The 23967-nt window shown below is 45.5% G+C and overlaps 1 protein-coding gene across 3 annotated transcripts in view; it reads right to left on the reverse strand.

Annotated features, from left to right (window-relative positions):
* Positions 1-1577: 1577 nt before the first annotated feature.
* Positions 1578-23967, reverse strand: part of RGS8 (regulator of G protein signaling 8) — a 31228-nt gene continuing 8838 nt past the window's right edge. For all 3 annotated transcript variants that reach the window (XM_035010600.1, XM_035010599.1, XM_035010601.1), the window contains 4 exons: positions 21614-21715; positions 20711-20775; positions 4698-4864; positions 1578-3269 (listed from right to left, as the gene is read on the reverse strand). In XM_035010600.1, coding sequence (XP_034866491.1) covers positions 3087-3269; positions 4698-4864; positions 20711-20775; positions 21614-21715 — 517 coding nt within the window. In that variant the 3' untranslated portion in view covers positions 1578-3086. The remainder of the gene's footprint in view (positions 3270-4697; positions 4865-20710; positions 20776-21613; positions 21716-23967) is intronic.

Consider the following 23967-nt stretch of genomic DNA (forward strand, 5'->3'; position numbering starts at 1 on the left):
CCCCCCCCAGGTCTTTTGGATCAGCATCTCTGGGTGTGCCACCTGGGAATTAGCACTTGTAACAGGCTCTCCCAGTGAGCCCTGGGCACGCTCAGAGGATGCTGCGCATGCTCACCCCACGGGCGCCTGGGGCTATGAATGGTTGTCATTAATTAGGTTCTATTTGGTTTGCCGAAGGCAACAGGTAATCTCACACCAGCCTAAAAACAGGTTGACACTCAAGTAGGGCCAAAAGGCCACTTGCCGGGTGAAGAGCAATCCTAAGAATCGCAGCTCTGCCTGGCCCACTGCCCTGGCTTCCCTGGGTCTTCAAAGGGCCCAGGCCCAGAGCAAGCCTCGAGCCTGGAAGGCAGTCCACAGCACGAGCCCGGCCTGAGGACCAAAGGAAGACCTTACACGGAAGAAGTGGCACCTGCAGATGCCCACCTAGTGAGGCGGACGAGGGTCCGTAGAAGAGGAACTAGGAGAGAGGGTAGGACTAGGGAGACATGGAAGGTCAGGGATGAGGTATGCTTTGATATTGCTCTAGGTGTTGTAAACATTTCTCTTTGTTTCATCACAGACCAAAATCTGGCTTGGCATGACCTAAGTGCCTGAACATAGGCATCAGAGCAGAGAGCTCTGTGCCTTTGGTGGGAAGCAGGACAGAAAGGGTGTGAGGACAGCTCCACCCCATGGGAAGACCATCTCTGTGGGGTACTGGCCTCATGCTCACAATGGTCACATACACACGCACGCACGCAGACACTCCACGGGAGTACCATAAATATAGCTATCACATTCCTCTACACACAGACACACGCCCACATGCCCTCCCATAGCGGCAAAATTCACGATACCCAAGCTTGGTCCTTCACACCTCCCCATCGTGGGAGGAAGTCACCCAGCGCCACGACACCACCATCTGCAGCCTTCATTCCACAAACGGTTGGCAAGAACTCCAGGCCTCAGGTGAGGCCACTGCCCAACACTCTTGTGCAGACTTCTCCTGGGGATAGTGGAAGTGGTAAAAAGGCCCCTCTTAAACATTTCATTTTTCCATAACTCTGTGCTGTTCCAATTTACATGCACTTCCTATTCGACAGTAGAGTTGGCAGCAGATGCACGTTTCATATGTAAACAATGTTTAAAATACCCTGTTCAAAATTTGATCATTAAATTAATTCTGGCAGCTTTAGCTAAGAATGGTTTTTTACCCGTGGGGGCAGGGGAATACTACCTGATCTAACTAGGAACACCCATTTGAGGCTTCAGAGTTCTTGAACATGAGATTTCACAGGATGCTTCAGTGTGAGGGCTAGGAGGCATGTGTTCTCTCTCTCTTTGATGGTTCAGATAGACTCACCAACCCTCGCTTACAGATATAATGTGTTGTGGCAGGGCAATGGACCCTAACACCAGTGGGACTCAAGAGCCTCCTTGACCTTGTCTAGCTGCAGCCAAAGAAGGAAGAGATTCACAAAGTTACTGGACAGGAATGCAAATGCTGGAATCCCAGCAAGTGTATCTAAAGAGGCCCATCACCCCACAAGGGGAGAATGCAGCCCAGTTCTCAATCACCTAAACTCCAGAGCCAAGCTGAAAGTTTTGGAGATCTGCAATGAATCCAAATGCACTGGCTGTGAATTATCCCAGTAGTACCTCCACCACATTCTCTATGATTTGGTCCACCTGGAGACCAGCTTCTTCCAGACTCCTCTTCCACTTTCCGGTCTCTCTGCTGAGGATTCACATCCCAGGCACTGCAAACTTGTGCCAAAGTCCACTTTTTCTCAGGCAGCTAGAGTGCTTTATGCTCATCCTCCAAGGAAGAGTTTCCTGACACAGTTCCAAAAGCAGCCTCAGGGTACCATGAAAGCATTTTAGGAAGATTCTCCACAGCCAGATGTTCACAGTGATCTTAGCCTCACCTCCTGTTCCATGTTCAATCCCAAAAGGTCAGAGATCAAGAAAGAAGTTGCTGAATAGCCAAGGTGGCCCTCATGAGAGAGACCTTTCTAAGAAAGCATGCTCCCAGGAAGCAAGCTGAAGAGTTACAACCTAAGTTCCCATTCTCCCCCATCATAATTACATGACCTGCATGGAAGGGGGGACAGGGAGAGACAAGGAAAGTATTAGGCACCATGAGAGCTGTCCATGCTAGGGGAATTCACCTCCCTTTGTCAAGCTGTCTGTCATTCTAAGAGATCAGTGATGTGTGATGCCACAGGGAGGTGAGGGCAGAGAATACAGTAAGCAACAGAAAGGATATATGGTGCCCCATTGCACAAAAGTCTACTGGTGCTATGTTCCCTGGTCATTTGACTTCCGGAATACTTCTTGGTAGAATCGAGGAAGATTTGCAAGCTGTATCTTTCTTAAAAGCAGCTCCACATCAGAAGTCATGAAAGTTATCTCCCAAGACCCTTCCTGGAATTGCGAGGGTAAAAAAAGTCTTGTGAATTTCCTAGGCTAAGATGGGCAGTAATCACAGCTTTTCATACTGGTCCAGTGGAAATGGAAGAAATAGCCAACCTCATGGAGTTTGCCCCTTCTCCCAGGGCCACCTGTTAATGACAGTGCTAGAAACCTGGGATTCCCCAGAGACCTCTCTCCTACATTGTGAGGTCCCAGCACGCAGGACTGGCCATTACATTGTGACAGCAAATCACAAACATGAGCCAGAGTCTTCTAGCTCTTCCTCACAGGGGTATAGTACAAGTTAGAGTCAGGAATCTTAACTGAGGAGGGTATGGAAGTGGCGGAAATTGCATTTGCATTATTTACATATTAGCCCAGCTAGCAAATCTGCCTTCTCAGTGGAGATGACCCAAGGCATTATGGAGGGCAAGTCGCTGACCCAGAAGAAGGGTAAAGCAGCAAGGTTCTACCACTAACCGAAACACAAACATGGATAAATGGAATAGAGTCCAAGCTCTGGTGACTGGATCTTACTTTGGAATGGCCTTTCATCCATTTCTCATTCCCAGGCTCCCAACCTAAATGCCATTGCTTTTTGAACACCTATCACATTTCACGTTAGAATATGGTCTTGGCAGCAAAGGGAGGGGAAAAGCCAGTGATCTCCAAGAGTCCCCATCTGAGGTCTAACTGAGCCTCCTCTGGCTTTGGGATAGCAAATCTAAGTACATTTTGGACCTCAGGAACCTGGGATAAGAGTCTTTCTCCATGAGGCTGTGTACTTTTCCCTGGGCTTGGTCAAAGCAAGTCAGGGATGGCTCCTGCATGTTCTTCCTCGTGGCTTCTCGGGTCTGGAAGTCTATGTTTACCTGGAGACACAAACAGAGAGAATGGTCACAGGCCCTCAAGGGCCAAGGTGCCTGGCAACTGTTCCTAGCTATGTAATAATTATTAATGACAGTATCTTATATATGTCAGCTGATTCATGCTTTTCAAACTGTTTTCCTGGAGGTCATCCCTTTTGATCCCAGCAAGAATCCTGTGAGGTCTGAAGACCAGATATACCTCACCCCAATTTACAGATAAGGACACTGAAGAAAGGAGATATTGAAAAGCTGGTCTAAAGTAGTATGGAAAGTTAGTAACAGAGTCAAGGCAAAACCCTAATCACTTAACTCCTAAGCCAGGGGTCTTCACCATATCAGGCAAAGGGTGAGACTGAAGGTAAGTATTAATGTGGATTCCGTAAAGAAAGCTTGCCCTACCTATTAGGGAAACAAATGTCCCCGGAAGAGAGACCATGGTTATAATGGACATCTCTCTTCCAAGCAGCATTATAAGGAGCCTACAATGTCCTGGCCACTGGCCAAAGATCTTCTACATCCCAAGTCAAAGGATAATTGAAGAGTTCTAGGTATATAATGCACTGAATTATAGATAGATAGCAATCATAGATAACAAATATTTTTCTTCTATAAAACCATCCCAAGTAAAATTCTGCTTTATAACTCAGCATAGCAATTCATTTTATTATTGTAATGATACTAAGTTATAATAAGATAATATAAATGACTGTAATGACTCATTAAGAAGCAGTGACAGGGGGTGCCTGGGTGGCTCAGTCGTTAAGTGTCTGCCTTCAGCTCAGGTCATAATCTCAGGGTCCTGGGATCGAGCCCCATGTTGGGCTCCCTGCTCAGCAGAAGCCTGCTTCTCCCTCTCCCACTCCCCCTGTTTGTGTTCCCTCTCTCGCTGTGTCTCTTTCTGTCAAATAAATAAATAAATAAAATCTTAAAAAAAAAAAAGCAGCAGTGACAGATGTTGAATAGGTGCTTTATCTCTAATACTCAGAGTAGTCTTGAAAGGTAGGGGATATTATACACTTTTACACTGGGGAAAATGTGATTCAGAGAGACTAGCGGACTTGGCCAAGATCACACAGCTAGTAACAAGATTCCAAAGTGGATGCTCATCCCATTAAGCCATGCTGCCTTCCACTAGGAAAACTAACATGGATTCAATGGCATCTACCCTTGCAGAATCCCTATAGGAACACAGGTCCTGCAGGCGCATTTTTGACAGCTAAAACATTCCTAATAGAGCTCTTTTTTAGAAGCCCTGGGCTCTGCACCTAAAAGTGATCCTTTTTTTTTTTTTTTCATTAAGAGCCATCAGAGAGGTAAGGCTCCGTTCAAAGACAGTACCCATCAAGGCTGGCTTGAACCCCCACAGGAGAGTGATGTGAGCCAGGAGCCATGGATAGAGGTCTTACAAGACTCTCGCCACTGCCAACACACCTCCCTCGGAGCCTGCACATCCACAAACTCTTCAAAGATCCTATGGGCCTTGGAGACCAGCTTTGCAGTTGACCTGGTCTTCTTGAACTCCTCACACGCCAGCCAGAATTCCAGGTTCTCCTCGCTGAACTCTGTCTTCAAGAAGGCGCGGAATGCAGCCACCCCATCTGTGGATGTGGTGGGTGGGGAGGAAGAGAGAGAGGAAGAGGCTTGAGCTCATGAACTATAGAAGCAAGAGAGAAAGGCAGCAATAATGTGAAACCAGCCCGGACTGTCCAACCCCCAGTGCCCCACATCCTCTTGAAGACTCTCTCCTAAAAACACAAGTACACTCAGAGGCAAGCTCTGCTCCTGCTCAAGGACTGTAGGAATGTGAGGGAGAAATGTTGAGGAAGCCATAGTAATAATGATTATGAGAAGCCCTGGTCACTCTTCATCAGCCTTCGGGGGTCACTGCCTGTCCCCTAGTGCAGAGTCCGCTGTCCCCTGAGTCCACTGGTGAACCTGTGTTTCTAATGAGGCCAAAGTAATATTTGTAATGCCTTCCCTACCCGAATCCAAGTTAACCACCCTGAAACAACAATCTGTTACAAGACAAACTACAGGAGGGTGTTAATGCCTCAGGGCAAATCCTTCACTACTACCAGAAGAACGTCTGAAAGTAAACACTGAAATTCAGTCACTAAAGCCACTCTATTACCTTCACAGTGTTCCCAGCCTCTTCTAAAAGACTTTTGAGGCCCTGTGTTTTAATGGTTTAGCCTGTGGATACTTTATTTTAAAATATCTTGCTTATGAAATTACATGGTTTAATTAAGATTAATTATAATTTTTCTCCCGAATGATTTAATTATGAACACACCTTTTCATTTTTTTTAAATCCATGTCATGCATACTGCCAAACAGAGTTTCCAATCAGAATAAGATGAGCAGGGTTACCATGTAGATTTGGAAAACAACATCCACTGATAGCCTATACATTCAGTTAATGTTTTTATATTAAGATATATTTTATAAATTATCTTAACCCTCAAAACACTCTCCTCCACTCAAATTAGAGCTATATCTTTCTACAAACTGTCCTCAGGGAATGGGCAGACACAGCCTAGAATGAGGTGACTGCATTGGTTAAATATGACTCTGACCGGAATGTTTTCTTTCTTTTCTAAAATTTGTTAAAAGGACAATATGTCATTAATTCTGAGAGAGTGGATCACCTGAGCATCTGAGGCCCCCCAGTGTGCACCAGGACAACGTGCCGCCCAGGGTCATCCCACGGATTGGTGGCGCCCTGCTATCGACATATTTAAATGTTCGTTTTTACTTTTGTGAGACATTTTCATTTCTAATTAAAAAGTCATTGGGTATCTTTGTCTTTCAAAATAGATGTTGTAATGTCCTACACTGGAACAATTGTCATAAAAAACCAAGACTTTTAGTTGCCAGAGCCAGGAACTTGAGAGAAAAGGGTTTTGATGGAATTCCCAAATCGAAAAGAAATCTAAGTTTGGAGGCCTGAGTTTAAAGTGTGTAACAAAAGTAGGGAAGCCATGAAAACTACCCCCCGAGCCAGTACGTTTTTGAGAGTCAATGGGGGGTATGCCTATTAATTACACAGAGACAATGGGCATAAACCACGGCCACCATAGACAAAAACCAGAACATATGATCACCGTAAGACAAGACATATGGTCCTCTAAGATAAGGAGTATGGAGAAAGCAGAACATGATGTAAGGCTGTTTCCCGTCAGGCAGGATGGAAATAAAATTGCTCCTGTGCCAGGGAAGGAAGAGGAGAGTAGTGTTTAAACTCATATGAGAGTTTGGCTCAGGGCCCCACGCACCCTCATTCTTACATTGGGTTTAAAACCCTGAGAGGAGGGAGTAGAAACCAAAGATAAAATGAGAATCAAAGAGAGCAGGAAGCACTAACATGACGAAGATTAGACAGAGAAATGGCCAGAGAATCATTCATTCATTTTAACGACTTTTTTAAAACTACCAATGTACAAAATATGTCAGGTCATAAAATCTACCCATAAAATCCCTTGTGGATGCTCTTTTTTGCCACACCTTGTCTCCTCCAAGTTCTTTTAGAGGTAACCCAGAGGTTTCCCCAGGCTCTGAGGAACTCAGATCTGAGAGCTAGCCTGCCTGCCAGGAGATTGCCACTGCTTGCAGAAAGGGCCCCTGTAGCAGAGGCCACAGGCAGAGGTTGGCTGGAATACCATTTGGAGCTGTGGAAGCCTCCAAAGAGACTCAGTGCCCATGAGAGCCAAGGTGGAGCTGGTCCAGCAAGGCAGTCTCTGAGCAGTGACCGGTCCACACATGGCAAGAGCCATGGATGCTATCGGTGGATGCAGGGGGGACATGAGGACCACAGGCCAAAAGCCTTCTCCTGTGGGCAGGGATTGGGAAGGAATGGGCAGGGGGAGAACCCTAAAACACTGTGCATTTATCTAAAAGAGTAAATGCAAAGTGGCTTGGAAGAGTCACTTGGAAGGGCCTCTTGTTTCTAAACTGGAAGAGACCAAATCCTTTGAATGGCAAAGCTGAAGTTTGTTGTTTGTGTTAGATTTTGTGTTGTTTTCCATCGAGAAAAAATTGAATCCAGTTACAGATAAAGGAAATTACCTTTCTGCCTCCCTTGATGGCATTGGTGAAGATAACCCCGCTAGGGAAACTCCCCGACCTCATGCGAGACAAGAGACAGACATTATCTCCCTTCACTGAAGTCTCAGCTTTGTTGGGCCTTTGTGTGGATTGAAAAAGAGAGAACACCTGCAAGGTGCTCTCAGGAATGTTGCTGTACTTCTCCCAATCTTACAGGGGAAGAAGCTGATGCTTGGAGATCAGGCTTGACGGAGTTCACGCAGGTAATACTGTGTAGCATTAAAAATACGAAGTATACTAACTCCCAACCCAACATAGCAATAATGCCTCCTCCATTCATTCACTCGCTCATTCATACACCCATTAAGGGACCCAGGCATTCTTCGAGATGTGCTAAAAACAGGCACAGCTAAGCCCTCAGAACTTGCAGTGAAAGGGCCATTTGAGCCAAGAAAATATAATTTGGTAGTTCCTTTATACACAATAAGTGGGATGGCAGGGTAAGCATAGGTTGCTGTGAAAGCACTCAGCAGGGATGCCTCAGCCAGACCTAAGGCCCTAAGAAGGACGGGGAAGCTTCTAAGCTGAGATGTAAAGTAGGAGGAGCAGGAAGCTAAGTGAAAGAAGGGAAGGGGGGATGGAGAAGAGAATTGTAGGAAGGGAGAGCCACACCAGCGAAGGCCAATAATTAAGAATGTTTGAGTAATTAGAAATAGCTCAGGAAAACTAGTGTTTAATAATAATAATCACGTAAACAATTATTGAGCCTACTTATAAGATACATCAAGAATCCTGTGAAAGAGCCAGAGAGACAGAAGGATAATACAGCACTGCAAAAACCCAGGGAAGCGAAGGTTTTGAGGAAGAGAAAGCGGCCATGTGGCCAGTGCTACTCAGAGATCAAGCTAGCTATGGTCCGAGAGGCAGTTGTTGGATTCAGTGATGAGATTCAGCGACCATGGGCAGTTGCAGCTTTAGTGGTGTGATGGGGGGGGCCCTGGGCACTGGGGTGAACGTGGGGGTGAAAGAGAGGAGAGGAAGCAGAAATAGTTCATTTAGATGTTTCTTGCAAGAAGGGGAGGAGAGAGATCAGACAGCATAACTGGAAGGAAATCAGAGGTCAGGAAAGAAGGGCTTGGGGTTTTCTGGTTTTGTTGTTGTTGTGTGTTTTGTTTTTTGTTTTGTTTTGTTTTGTTTTGTTTTTGGTAAGATGGCCTTGAGTATGTTTGAATGCTGATCTAATTAGAAAAGACTGCTTGACTAGAAGGAGTTGAAATTAAAGGACAGAAAGAGTGTAACTAATAAAATGTTGCAGAAATAAGCCTGAGAAGAGAATTATGATGGAGTGGAAGAGAAAGGGCTGCATGTGGATACAGGGAAATTTCTAGTTTGGGTGCAGGAAAATGAAGGAATTCCTGTCTGATTTTAGCTGGAGAAGGTGGTGGGACCTAGGGATGGCAGGGTTTTATTTTTATGTATTTATTTAGGATTTGGGGCATAAAATTTTATTTATTTACTACATGCCATATTTTTTGCTGGGGATTTTGCAAACACCAGCTCAATTTATTTTCACAACAATGCTGATACATAGATAGTAACACTCTGGTTTTCCAAACGAAGACATTAAGACTTACTTACAGAAGTCGAAGATGTGTCCCAGTTCCACAGCTGGCAAGGGGAACCAAGTTTTGCTACCAGGTCCATATGACTCTAAAGCAAGATCTTTTTTAGATGTATTTGCAGGCAGAAGGAAAAGACCAAGGGAAGAGAAAGATTAAAGAATCAAAAGAATATATCTGGTGAAGACAAATCCTAGAGAAGGAGGGGGACCAAGAAGGAGTAGGAGAACTTGTCTCCCTTAAAGTCAAAAGTAGAGAAAAAGAAAGTGGGGTGGGTGAGGATAGAAAGAACTGGCCAGGGAAGGGGCATCTTTGAGATGTATAAGGCTGAACAGCTTTGATCTTCATTAATTTGGGGTGAAGTCCCCGTGAAGGCAGTCTGCCTCCACGTGCTAGGCTGTGAGGATATGGCATGAGTAAATCAGATGAAGTCACCACCTCACAGAACTCAAAAGCTAGTCCAGTGTCACAGACATTGAGCAATAATTTAAAATAATTAGTTGAATATTATAAGTCCAGTGTGTGATACAGGGGTTTGGGAAGGGTTTGGAATAGGTACTTTGGAAAAATAAGCAGGAATAGGGTAAGAAATAGGCAAAGACTTGTGAGGTCCTAGGTTCCAGCTCCTGAACAAGGTTATGAGGCACCAGGAAGGGAGCAAGAACTTTTAACTCTGAGGATGCGCCCATCGTTCAAAGAAAGGACCGTCAGTTCCAGGTTGGCAGACGAAGCTTGAACCCGGAGAACAGTAAGGATTTAGGATCTAAACGTTGGAACATAGGAAAAGAGGAGAAGGATAAACATGAGGTTAAAAAAAAAAAAAAAAAAAGGTTGACGTTAGAGAAGGAATTTTGAAAATGGACCACTGCAGGCCCTGAATGCGCACTTACTTTGGGCCAGCCACCACATTAGATGCTCTATGAACCACCGGCATTTGCTCTATATGGCAAAGTTAGAGCATAGGTCCTGAACTACTGCCATTTTGTAGAGAGATAAAGGAAGCTTAGAGAAGTGAGATCACTTGCCCAAGGTCACAGGGTTAGTAAGTGGCATGGATGCCAAACTACAAAGCCAGCATTCTTACGTGAGTCAGTGGTCCAGTCCCTGGTTCGGCATGATGGCAGGGCCTACAGGAAGCCTACACCAGCAATGGCTGGAGGGGCAGGGAGGGGAGTGCCATCTAAGCCCAATTCAAGGGGGCCATGAGTAACTCCACAGATGGTGATGTTTCCAGAAATGATGGCAACAGATGAGGTGGGGAGAAATCGAAAGTCACTGTGGAAGGCAGAGGAGTATCTTGGAGTAGCAGAACAACCTAGAGACAAGGATGGACATGGGCAACAGAATTCAACTGAATGACATTGGAAGCAATTGAGACTGACTCAGGCGGGGATAGGGATTTGATATAAAATATAAAGATATAAACTCATACCCAGCTCATGATCGCCTGTTGGCTTCACTGAGGCAGCCTACGGAACCCTGCCCGTCCACCTGGGACAGAAGCACCACTGTCCCAGTTGGGAGCATCTGTTCTGATCAGAGTCAGGCCCATAATTAGCTCTGTGACCTTAGACAACATATTCAACTTCCCTGGGTCTCAGCATCCTCAACTGTAAAGTGAGAGGGATGGATCCAATTAACTCTCCCTGCGTAAGATCGTGCTCTGCTCTGCGCTCCTTTTGCAACTCAGGCCTGCGTCAGACACACAGCTCTCAGCCAACTGTTTCCCACCTCCCCCCCAGGAACATCGTCACCACCACACACTGAGGACTTACCCTGGGCCCAGTTCTGTGTTGTCCAATCTACATATATCAACTCATTCAATCTTCACACCCACCCTATTGTCAAGGCAGAGGTCCTGGAGTCAGACAGCCTGGGTCTGAATCTGTGCGACCTCAGAAAAGGGTCCTAACATCTTGAAGCCTGCCTCATCTCATCTGCAAAATGGGAATAATACTGGGACTTGCTGCCCCAGATTGTTATGAGGACGAAATGAGGCGATCCAGCAGTCAATACATGTTAGCTCTTATGGAAGCTCATTTCACAAAGAGGGAAAGTGAGACTTGGAGAGTTTAAGTTCAATGTGTGGGGTCACTCGGCCAGTAAGAGGTGGACAGTGGATTCGCACCCACATCTGTGTGACTTCAGAGCCCACTCTGTGTCTCCTCTTGTGATCAGAGAGCCTCATGTTAGCTCTCCCTCCAAAGAACGGATGGACAAAAACCCCAGATCAAGCAATCACACTGAAAGTACTAGGGCAAATGAGATGTCTAGCTCACAGAGCTGGAGGTTCTCCTGCAGGAGGACACCTGCCATCACCTTATCTGTGGTGACAACTGAGGCCATGAGGTGCTCCCGGTAACCTGGAATCTGTCTAAACTCTCTTCTCTCCCGCAGCACGGCCACCTCCCTGAGGCACAGGGCCATCCTAAAGAGCAGACTGGCACACTCCCCAGTGGTGGCCTGGGGACACTGTAACAAAGTGTGGCTAAGTGACCTTGTAAAGACATTGAGCTCTTTCAGGCGGCCTCAACCCAAGATGCAATCACCTGAATTTCCAGAGCTGGCTTCAGAGAGAGTGGGAGGGGGACCAAAGCAAAATATGGCACTTAAAATTTGTCAGGGATTTCAAAAGAAGAGCTTGAGGAGAGATCGGAAGTTGGGGGGAGAAGGCCTAGGGAGGTGAGATGGGGAAGTGACGGGGAGAAGGCCTAGGGAGGTGAGATGGGAAAGTGAGGAGGAGAAGGCCTAGGGAGGTCCGGACCTAAGAAGCAGCATCTAGAGAACAGACTGTGGCAAAGAAAAAGCTCACAAAGCCCCACACAGACTGTGCCTGTCCACAGCCCTCGTCCTCTGCTCACCCACCCCTCTTGGTCCCAATCTCTTCCCACCCTGCCATATTCCCAAGGCTGCCTCTGAACAAGGCTGGGGTGAGGGTCACCGTGCAAACAAAAACTTCACCTGAGAACAATGGAAGTGAGAAGGGGGTGGAAGGCCCTCTGAGGCTGGAGGAGACCCTCCCCTTCCCAGAGCAGACAGCACCAGCTGCCTTTGTATACAGCCCACCTGGCCCAGACCTGGCCCACCTTTCCTGCTTAGGGGACCCAGCAAAGGAATTGTACGGGACCAGAACAGACGCTTTTCTTCCCAGCTATATCCTTTCCTCCTCCTTCTAACCCCTCCCATCTCTTCCCAGCAAACTTTCTGCCTGGTCCTCTCTCTGACTCTTCAGCATCTTTCTCAGCCCCTCATCCTTTTCTTCTGTCCTCCGTCCCTTTTTGCCCCTCCTTCCCTCTTCCCCCTTCCTTCTCTCTACCAGGACCCTCTCCTTCCCTTCTGCTTGTCCACAAACTGGGTTTGGTTAAAATGAAGGATGTCCGTTTATTTCTGAAAGGCTCATGAGCATTTACTGGCATCTCTCAGCGGGACCTGCTTTGCATTAGCGGTGCTCCTCTGCCTGGGCCCCTGTGTACCCCAGACCCTGCTCCTTCCCAGGTACCTAGGGAACTGGAGGCCCCCCTTTAGTACCTCCACAGATTTCAAGAAGCTGGAAGGAGTGACTTCTCTCTGATCCCTCATACTATTCTGCCTGGGATTCTGTCCTAAAGCTCTTCTGTCCTGGCTTGGACATGTAACTAGCTCAGCACCACCTTGGGCACCATGCTTAAACACTCTGTGCCTCGTTCCCTCTTCTGTGAAATGTAGATCCTAACAGGACCTGCTCCATGGGGCTTTTGGGGTGAGGTGGAGTTAATACACAGGGCCCAACCCTCAGTGAGGGCTCTGTGCGTCTTCGGGACCATTATGCCTGTAGAGTAATCATGCAGAGTAAACACATCTAATTCCCCTGAACAATCCTGGTCACTTAAAGGTGGTAGGTGGTAAACAGTTCAGGAAGATGGAAGAGAAACAGAAGGATCTTTTTTTTTTTTTTTAGTTTCATTTTTTCAGTTCACTTTGGTTTTCTTTGTATGGCATGCTAAGAAGTCAAGGCTCTATGAACATTACACATTTTTTTTTAATTAGTATCCGTCCAGTCGCAGGAAGGGAAAGGCTTATGTCCAGAATTCCTAGAACACTCGGCAGAATCCGGGCATCCCCCTGAGCATGCACGGAATCTACAAGAACATCCCCATGGCCACACATGCTACTGCCCACCGGCACTCTCCCGCTTGGTTCTGTGATGCAGGGTGCTTACATAAGAAAAGAAATTGGGTCACTATGAATGAGCAGTGCAGCTGGTGCAGCAGGGAGGGTGGCTTAGGTAACAGTTCAAGGTCCAGGAGCCCTGATACAGCTGGCATGTGGGTGGGCTTGAGCCTCACTCATTTCCCAGGCTTGGAAACATACCAGATCACAAGAAAGATTTCTTTTTTGGGCGGGGGGAACCTCTCTGTTTACTAAAGTGCTGTCCCAAAGACCAGAGCCCTCTTGCATCCCTGATCAATAGGAAAAAAATAAACTGGTGAATGGGTTCCAAGGTCAGACATTGGATAGGAAAGGAAAATATATTTATAAAATCCAGGATACATATACTAATGGTGAAGTCAAAAATCTCTTTCATTCACAACTGAGTTCACCACTTTGAAATTTGTGATGAGAACAGCAGTAGGATCAAAGTCTTTTTTGTGTGCGTTATCTGTAAGATACAGGTTTTTTAAAACAAATAACGGGCTTAGCAAGGTTTAGGTAAGGAGATTATTTAGAGAATAAACCATTTCCAGTTACTGACATTTATTGGAAGCAACTGCCATGCTAATTATACTTCAGTCTTGCGATTAACATAATTTTCTTCAATGATCTTCACTTTGTTAGTATACATACAGCAAGATGGTATGTTACAATAGTAGTAGGACCTGACAGTTGTTAGACTCTTTGAGCCAGAAGGGACATGAGAGACCCTAGGATCAAGCCCTAAACTGGACACAAGGGAATGGTGAGGCTCTTAAGTTGAGTGGCTTCTTATTCCTAGGACATGGTAGCAGCAGACTGTGGACAGCCTGGGTCTTACAACTCCCATTCCAATGTTCTTTTCTATTTCATCAAGCAGAAGCTGGGTCAACTATCATGAGAAATTAGCAAGGAGTTTTCTATTGAAGGGAAGACAAAAGAGAAGGGTCCCTGGTAGGGTAAAAGCATTCCCAAATGACTCCTTCAATACCAGAGAAGTATTATAAAACTCCAGGTGCACCAGTCCCTCACCTAAAAGATTCTAAATGTCCAGGAATATTTGTCTAACTAGCCTGATATAGGAACACTGCTGGGAAGCTCAAAGAGGGAATATATCAGATTCGCCTGCAGGCCTTTTGAAAACCAAATCCCCAGAGGGAGTCTCTCACAGTCCCTGAGAGGAAGTTGGGAAGGGATGAGGGAGGGGTGCCAAAAGCTCATGAGGCAAAGGAGGGTGAGGTATTATGGAATTTGAATAAGCCCCCTTGCGATTCTAATACAGTCCCCACTCAACCCTTGCGTTCAGCCTTCAGCTGCCTGTGGAAAGAAGCTGACGTCATCTCTAGCATACAGGAAGTGTGAAATCCATGTTTTCTCAGTGAACTGAATGTTGTATTACAGCAAAAATAATCCAAATCGTTCTCCTCTATGGAGCCCCCCCATCTCACGTTCTCATGCTTAGCATTTCACAACCACAATCACAATTAATTCTCAAAACAACTGTGCAAGGCAAGTCTTACTCCCCTTTTACAGATGAGGAAAGCAAGGTTTAGAGAGGTGATGTAATTGGCTGGAGGTCACATAGCTAGCAAGCAATGGAATGGGTGTTGGAGGCCCATCCAATTGCTTTTCATTCAAACGTTTTGCAGCAGGCTTGGATTCTTTATAATAGAATTATCTATTCCAGGCACTCCTTGTAGAAAGGCTAAATGCACCCATATTCCTGGGTGCAAGTAAAAATGATAGCAATGCAGACAGGTTAGCAAGGAGGAAGAAAAGCTTCTTTTCGATCCGTGTCGACTTCCCATATCTCTTTCTAACCCTTAGCCTCCATTTATCCAGAAAACGCACTTGCTGTATATGTTTATTTACTGCGAACAGCGTCCACCATACCTGCTAGGTAGCTGGCATCGGTGATCCATGGATGTCATACCATCGAAGGGACATTGGAAGGCTGTAATGCAGTGTTCAGTGGGTTTCTTGGAAAGCACAGGCCACCTGCCTCCCAAGATGCTCCAGATCCATGCTTTACTTCCCTATGTTTTAGAGCAGTGCTTCTTAAGCTTTGGTGGGCATAAATATTACTGGAGGGCTTGAGGAAAAATTACTGCACCCCACCCCCCAGAGATGCTGACCCAGTAGGTCTGAGACAGAACTCCAGAATTTTCATCTCTTCCGAGTACCCAGCAGCTGCTGGTGCTGCCTTCTTTGGATCACACTTGGAGTAACACTGTTCTAGGATTTTTTGGCTTGGAGAAGGATGTGGGGAGGGCGAGGCAATAAATGGGAACCGGATAGTTAAATTGTACATTCTAAAGCTAAGGACTGTTTGGATGAATAATTAAGGAATTTCATTAGCTTTAAAAACTAGATTTAAAAACTAGATCTAAAAACTAAATTTTAGCTAATAAAAACTTTCATGTTTTTGCTTGTTTTGGGTTTTCTGCTTGGTTGCTGTGTGACTAGATCAAGTCATTGTATTTTCCTATATCTCAATCATTATCCCAGAGGGGCTAATTTTAAAAAACTAAAAGCTTCTTTATTGGTCTCCTTTTCTCAGAGATGGATACTAACTCTGTGAATGCAAAAGAGCTTTCAATTGTACTAGTCCACTAACCTGGCATTCCCTGGGCCTGGCGGGGACAGGTCAGCATAGACCCTCCACACTCTGTGCAAACAATGAAACAAAGCCAAGGACCAAATGGATGCCCAGGGTGAGGTGCTCTGTCATCCAGGTGTGGGATCAGGCTGAAAAAAGGAAGAGGAAGGAGAAGGAACCCTGTCTACACTGTCCCCTTAAAACTGGAATGAATCCAACTTTTATGTCCCCCCCCCAAAAAAAAAAAAATCCCACAAAGGAAGGAAGGAGGAAGGAAAGAAGGAAGGAAGGAAGGAGAATCAGAGTTTGAACTGATTTAGAGCTCAGGACTGAATGTCCCACTAAAAGCTGGACAAATAACAAGCATATGCCTCAACATAATGAGAAAATCAAAGCAAAAGACATACAGTTTTGTGCACGCTCTCCCGCAACCCGTCAGAAAAAATTTCCCACAAGCTGGGAGTCTTTACTCTCCTGGGGATGAGCTGCAGAGACAGGAAGTCTTCTGGGTGTGTGCACACACACACACACCCTCGGGGGCAGCCTAGGTGCACAGCTCACAGACACCAAGTCTAACTGTCCCTGAGTGAGCAGGAAGAAGATGCCAAATTAACCCACATTAGAAATCCTTTGGAAACAAACTGAGGGTTCTCGAGGGGAGGGGAGTAGGGGGATGGGTTAGCCCAGTGATGGGTATTAAAGAGGGCACGTATTGCATGGAGCACTGGATGTTATATGCAAACAATGAATCATGGAACACTACATCAAAAGCTAATAATGTAATGTATGGTGACTAACATAATAAAATAAAAAATAAAATAAAATAAACCCTTCGCTGGGGCACCTGGGCGGCTCAGTTGGTTAAGCGTCTGCCTTCAGGTCAGGTCATGATCCCAGGGTCCTGGAACTGTGCCCCATGTCTGGCTCCCTGCTCAGCGGGGAGTCTGCTTCTCCCTCTCCCTCTGCCTGCTGCTCCCCCTGCTTGTGCTCTCTCTCTCTCTGTCAAATAAATAAATAAATAATCTTTTAAAAAAAAGAAGTCCTTTGGGGGCGCCTGGGTGGCTCAGTTGGTTAAGCGACTGCCTTCGGCTCAGGTCATGATCCTGGAGTCCCGGGATCAAGTCCCGCATCGGGCTCCCTGCTCGGCGGGGAGTCTGCTTCTCCCTCTGACCCTTCCCCCTCTCATGCTCTCTCTCATTCTCTCTCAAATAAATAAATAAAATCTTTAAAAAAAATAAAATAAAATAAAATAAAATAAGTCCTTTGTTAGCTAATAAAGTCATCAGCAATTTCAATTTTATTTTTCATTTCTTAGTTTAAAAAAAAAAACCCTCAGCAGGTATCTGTCCCCCAGACCTCCGTGCATGCTTCTTCAGCTTTATCCTTGTAAGCAAATGTGATTGGAAACCAAACCGCTCCAAATATTTACTCTCCAGATTTCTTTTCCCTCTTAAGTTTAAAAGGTAAAGTTGCTTTCTTCTTTTCCTGAGGTTTGAACCTGAGAAGTGCTGCCTACACAGCGGGACCCTGTCAAGGAGAGAAAGCCTCATAACACAAGTGCTTTAGCCCCTCGTTTGGTTGCTTGAACCATTTCAGTTTTGAAGGGGTTTTACATAACCCTGCAAGCAGCGCTGACTCAAACCACCTGCCTAGGTGTTTGCTAATGGCCAGTCTCAGCATCCTAGAACGAGAGGGTAGGACTGGATCCCCAGTGTCTGAGACATCCTCTTCCAGATCCTTCAGTGCATAGATGAAGAACCAGATCTTCCAGGAGATTGAGGGATTCCGTTAAGGCTACCCAGCTATTTGGAAGCAGAAGTGAGTTAAAATCGTCCTTACGCAGGTCTGACAACCAGCTAATGTTCGTAACTTAATTGTACAGAAGCATGTTCTCCAATTAAGGGGAAACCATGCTCTAGACCCAAAGCAGACCTGCTGCTGTCAGGTCAGTGAGGACTTCTAATACTGACAGGATGGAAGTGAAGAGGAACACCGAACGTCAGGATTCTATTTGAAATCGTGAAGCTCCCTCGTCTACAGGCAGCACGCTGTATTATTTCTTACGTGATTCGTATGCATGTCCATGTCTCCGAAGGCTGCACTCTCCACCAGGGAGGTACTGTCCTGTTCATCTTGGTGCCCTCGCCCCCAACCAGCTGCTTAGCACAGACTTCAAACATCATGAACACTTAGTACACCTTTCTTTAAATAAATGAGTGCCCAAAACAGCCAGGCAGAGCAGGGAGGGTAAAGATGCTCTATAAATTGAGAATGGGAACAAAAATAATTATCTGAATTATCCGAAATAGAAAACTCAGGGAGGACAGTTTCCTAGGTATAGAGGATTTCCAGGGGGGTGGTTTCTAGACTCATGCACATTTTTTTCCGGAAGCTCATTCAGTGATTCTCCTTTCTTTACTTTTTAGGACATTTTGCTATCTTAATTGAAAGCCCTGCACACCTCTGATCAACTGCTGTCCCTCCTAAGGGACCAGCACACATGCAATCCCTTTGGAAAAGATTAATCAGTCCTAATTGAGCCACAATATTAGCCCAAATTAATTAGACTTTAAGAAAGTTGTCAACACCCTTCAAGGTAACCTGGCTCTGTCGCCTCCCAGGGAGGAGTCGGTCAAGCTCTAAAACCTTGCAATTCTGCCAGTGACCCATGAATACAGGCCTCTTTCTTCTCAAAGACATTTACTCCATTGGCTTTTTATTTCTGTACTAAACAGAAATCAAAACAGAACATCAGACTCCAAGAAGGATCACAGAACTTTACAGTTCATTCTGCAGTGGTCTGACAAGGAAGCAATCTGGTGTCAGCTTGTAACCCCTTAGTGGAATCCCCATCTCAGAAAAGTGTTACTGCATTCCTGGAAACTGAAGCCATCCCCCATAGAAGCAGAAGCAAGCATCTTCAGGTCTAAAAGTCATTGAATCAAATAACATGGAAGCTCTTAAATCTCCAGGTCTTGCCACTGCAGCAATCCAAATATACCCTGAGATTGCATCCGTTAATTGAACCACCATAAACTCTGTCTGTATTGGCTCAGCATTAATAATTGGCGGTGAAATTTACAAACCTATTCTTAAGGCACGTTTATTTTGCATTCAATAAATAAAAGCATCATTAAAAAAAAAATACCACCATATTCTTTCAAAATACCTTTAAGTAGAGAACGCCAAATCATCTAAAGGTGTCCTCTTATGAAGATTCCCTGACCCAGGTGAAAGGTAGCACACAGGTATTTCTATCACCATTTCGGAATGAGGAAACAGCCTCAGGGACTTGAACTAAGTGAGTCAGTCATGAGGCTGAAATAGAAACCAAACTCCAAGATGACCTTGAAGCAAATGCAGCCAGAAAAGAAGGTGTAAGTTAATAGTGACGTTTGTTTAGCCTATTGGGACTCCAGAAAACAAGTCAAAATGGCCTCATAAAGAACAAGCCTGGGGCACCTGGGTGGCTCAGATGGTTAAGCGTCTGCCTTCAGCTCAGGTCACGATCCCAGGACCCTGGGATCGAGCCCCACATCGGGCTCCTGGCTCAGCCAGGAGTCTGCTTCTCCCTCTCCCTCTGCCTCTCCCCCTGCTCATGCTCTCTCTCTCTCTGTATCTCTGTGTCTCAAATGAATAAATAAAATCTTTAAAAAAAAAAAAAAGAAGAAGAACAAGCCTTACTGTCGAATCCTATCACTGTACATATGTCATTACCTTGGCAAATTCACCACATAAGCTTGCTGTTTGTGACATAAGCCATATGTCATACACACTGTATCTTTGCTGCCTTGTTTTCCTTCCTAAGTGTAATCCATAGAACGCTAAAATGACTGTCTCACAAAACTACATGCTACAAATATATGCTTATTCTTAGATTTTGCATTTCATTTTAAAATCTACTCAAGAGCATTTAGTAACCAGTTTATTAGGATCAGGGGCCTAGTCAGAGGGAAGTGCTCATCCAGCTGAAAGAAAAATCACCTCTAAAGACATCTGAAGATTGGGGGAGTCCATCAAGGCCACTCAATTGTCTAGTAGCTGAGCTGGGTCAAAATCAAGAATACAGGTCTGACTACCAGCCAATGCCCTTAACCTCATTGTACAGAATCATGTTCCCCAATTAAGTGGAAACAAGACTCCAAGCTGAAAACAATCCTTCTGCTCCCAGATCAATCAGGATTTCTAATATTGACAGGAGGAATTTAAAAGGAGCACTGAAAGTCTACGTGAAACCTTCTTTTCTCTGCAAAAGACCCTTCTCTCTTCCTCACCCCTGCTCTCCCACTCCCATGTATTTCAATGGCACTAGGATTTCAAAGCCCGATGAATTTGGACTTGCTTGTGATGGGAAAAAAGCAAGAGCTAAACAGTTTGGCCGGCGTCAAGGTGTCCTTCCCACAGGGAAATATGCATGATTATTTCTGCAATTTTTGGGGGGGGGGGTATGGGAAAACAGAAGAGGAGAGACAGCAGAAATGCATTCTAGTAAAACCCACACCCAGCCAGAAACTGAGGAGTGTGATACAGCCGGGGTAGTAAACCCCCAAAATAAAAAACAAGAAAACACAAAACTGCCAACTCAAGTGACTAACAAAATGCACACAATATTCATTTGATGGATAAGTAAACCAAGACTCTCCAGCGACTTGGCAGAGAAGGTCATTTAATTTTATAAACAAGATCTAAGATGGACACTAGACTGTCATTCCCACTGAGCCCATCACTCCAACTCCCTAAACTAAATTCTTTCTTGCTAAAACTGCTGAAAACATGAAGGCCTCTTGGGACCATCCTTTCAACCCAGAACACAGAAAAGAAGGCCCTCTTCCCACTACATTTAAATTACGTCTTGTTATCTATATACTCCCCTAAGCAGGAGGCTCTGTGAGCATAGGGACTAGAGCTGTCTGGGGCACCCGGCATAGTACCTGGATCATGGTGGGCATTTGGTGCCTCTTTTGCTAAATGGATGATTTGCCGCAACATGATGAAACCTGGATTCTACTTACACTTATGGGACAGAAGCACGTCAAAGGAATCTGCCCACCTCGTGGCTTCTTCTGTGGATAGTCTCCTAGGAAAGAAGAAACATCTCTCTTGAATATTTCTGAAATGACCCTCCTTCTCCATCAGCAACCACTGAGATTTCCTCGGGGAAACAAATCAGAACAATGGCGGGCAGGGGGTGGGATGCAAATGAAAACCACCTGGATTCCTGCAAGTCTGTTGCTGTAAATGTGTACATTCTTAACTAACTGATGGCAAACCTCAGTACTGGAATTCAGTGTATTTGTATATTGGCTTTCAGTCTAAAAAACCAAGCTAAATAAGCGCAGGATATAAAGTTGTCAAGATAACAATGGAAAGAAACTGGCCTTAGCGTCAGAAAAAGTAGGCTGAGCTCCCGACTCCATATTTTACCATGACCTTAATCTCTTCACCTCTGCAATGGGGATCACGATGCCCACATCCCCAAACCCTGTAAGGGTTAAATGAGGTGCATCTATGACATCATTGAACCCAGTAGTTGCCCAGTATAGGCACTGAATCCAAATTATCTGAACCTAGCAGAGTTTTAGAATACATTTGAGTGTTTGTTTCCAAACTGAGAGCTCAGACTGACAACTAAGTAGAACCAAGAAGCATCCTTCACCACAGCTTTATAAGAGTGGTGGATAATACGGTTTTCTGAAAAGTAAAAAGAGGGTCCCTATTCTGAGTTAGGTCACACATTCTGAAAAGGAAAATTCACATCCATGCACTCAGGGATATAAAAGGAGCCGCCAAGTGGCAGGAATTTATTGTCCCTCGGCTCATCTGGTCAACAACTCACTAGAGAATAGGTCCTACAGCTCAGTGGTGGGTGCCCCACGGTGAGCACCCTGGGAATGCCGTATGGCCAAACTACTCACTTTAGAGCACGGTTGGGTTTGTCGGGAAGAATAGCTGTGAAATCGCTACACGAGTCTGACTTGTGAGACAGGCATCCCAGGCGGGTCCTCATCCCTTTGTTCCTGCAAGAAGCACAGGGGCAGAAGGATGGGGAACTGTCATGATCATAGCTGTCAGCTCTATAAAGGGCCCCAGGAACTCTGCTGCAGGAGCCCGCACTGCCTCCCCTGACCGCCCCCCCCATCCTTCCCCAGGGGGTCCCTAAAGATTTCATGAACAAGAGGAGAAATACCTAGAAGATCAAGGGATATATATACTCACTCCCTAACTTGACTCCTGGCATAGTAATAAGTACCCTACCCCTAGAGGCTTAATGCTCTTTCAAAGCTAACATGCAAGTTGATAGTAAGTCAATGAAGGTCATTATCTTGGAAGAATTTCTAAATTAAGATTCTCTGTAGGGAAAGGAAATACAGTGAAGACAAAATAACAATCCACATTTTGCTCTCCCATCAGGAGGGCAAGACAGCCGCAGCTCCTAATTGCAAAGCCGCAGAAGAGGTACCCACACGCACGCACGCACGGAGAGTAGAGGGTTGCTTGCATAATACAGGGGTGTGTATCACAGAACCTCCAAGCACAAATGAAGCTTCCAGGCAAATTAATTCTGACTCAGGTGCTCCCCACTCATCCCGCAAACCTGGGGATACAGATTCATGAACGGCTACGGACCAGCCAGAACCAACACCTGCAGGTGAGGGCCAGAGCAGCTGGTACAATCAGCAGCTAAGAACCAGGGCCCCTTTCTCCATTCTTTTAGTTACTTAACTAAGCTCTCATATTCCTATTTGTATTTTGGCTTCTCTCAATCAACCTGTTTAAAACTTTAGCATGTATGTTTAAAATTCTCATATTTTTTATTTTCCTAAGGATCAGACATTTACATGTTATCTGTTATGGAAGATCCGATGAGGAATTACACTAATGTCTCTCTCCGACGTCCAACATTAGTCCCTTTTTACCTTTAACCACAGACCAGCAAACTGTGTCCCTGAGAGACGCCTGTTTGTGTAAATAAAGTTTTATTGGAACACAACAACACCCATTATTTACATATTGTCTAAAGCTGCTTTCGAGCACCAGGGCCGAGTTGGGTGGTTGCAACACAGACTGTATGGCCCATAGAACTCAAAATATTTACTCTCTGGCCCCTGACAGAGTAAGTTTACTGACCCCTGGCCTTTAACCCATGGCAGCTCCTCACATGGAGAGCAAAGGGATGTGAGAAGGGTTGGCTGTAATCCAATCAGGACCAAAGAGTGACTTATAAAAGGGTACTGCCACGTGCACGCTGGTAACAATGTGCCACAGAAATAGTCCCAGAGATGTTATTCTCCACGTGGAAAGGAAGTCCTTCTCGCCTGGCTTTCCCTCCCCCTGATTTGTGAATCCCGGGCCTGGGCAGAGACACTAGAGGCCGTCCAATTCAATCTCTTCCTTTCACTCCAAATGGGCATCCATCCCTGACCCAAGCTAGTTATTCACAGAAATCTTATCCAACAAATCTAGTGGGATGGTATTATATTTGGCAAGGATTGACAACATTTGTATTCCACAGCCCATCTCCAAGAGCCTTTTAAAGCTGGAACATCCAAGTTCCCAGATATATCCCCTCTCCTGCAGAAAACTGGGCCTGCACGTCCTGTGCTCCCACCTCTTATCTCTGCCAGGCGCATGATGAAGCCATCAATTTTGTGGCGTTTTGAAACATTGGCGATAGCTATTCTCTCTCCTGCGATGGTGAGCATCCTATGTCCACTCACTCTTATAAATCACAGGGTGCTCTGCCCCCAGGCCACGTGAGCAACTGATTAAGGGCCTTAGAGGCACCACATTCCATGAATTCAAGGAAAGGTCTTGCTTGGGCTGCACCAAGGCCAAAACCCAACTTCCAGTGAGTCAGTTCACTCCTCGGTGCCCCAGGATCATCAATCACAGAATAGTCAGGTCGATGCCCCCAAGAGCAATTAAGAGGACTTCAAAAAAATGGCAAATCCACACAAGCCATCTAACAACGTTTAGCAGGGGCTAAACCCTTTAAATGTAAAGGGTATACTCGTTACCGAGACAACAGTGGTTCTCCCCAGTAGTTTGCAAAAATCTTCCACAAAATATTCTTTGGGGCCCAATGGTTTTGATTTTCCATCTGGTCTAGCTGAGATCTGAATTATAACCTTGTTAGTTAAGTTTGAAATAATGGAAGCAGAAGTGAGAGTCAAAGGTTAAAGTTACTTAAAAAGGAAGGAAGGAGGGAGGGAAGGGAGGAGGGAGGGAGGGGAAGGAGGGAGGAGGAAGGGAGGGAGGGAGGGAAGAA

The sequence above is a fragment of the Mirounga leonina genome, unplaced genomic scaffold (genome assembly GCF_011800145.1).
Source record: "Mirounga leonina isolate KUSES-001 unplaced genomic scaffold, KU_Mleo_1.0 Mir_154, whole genome shotgun sequence".
NCBI classification, from domain to species: domain Eukaryota; kingdom Metazoa; phylum Chordata; class Mammalia; order Carnivora; family Phocidae; genus Mirounga; species Mirounga leonina.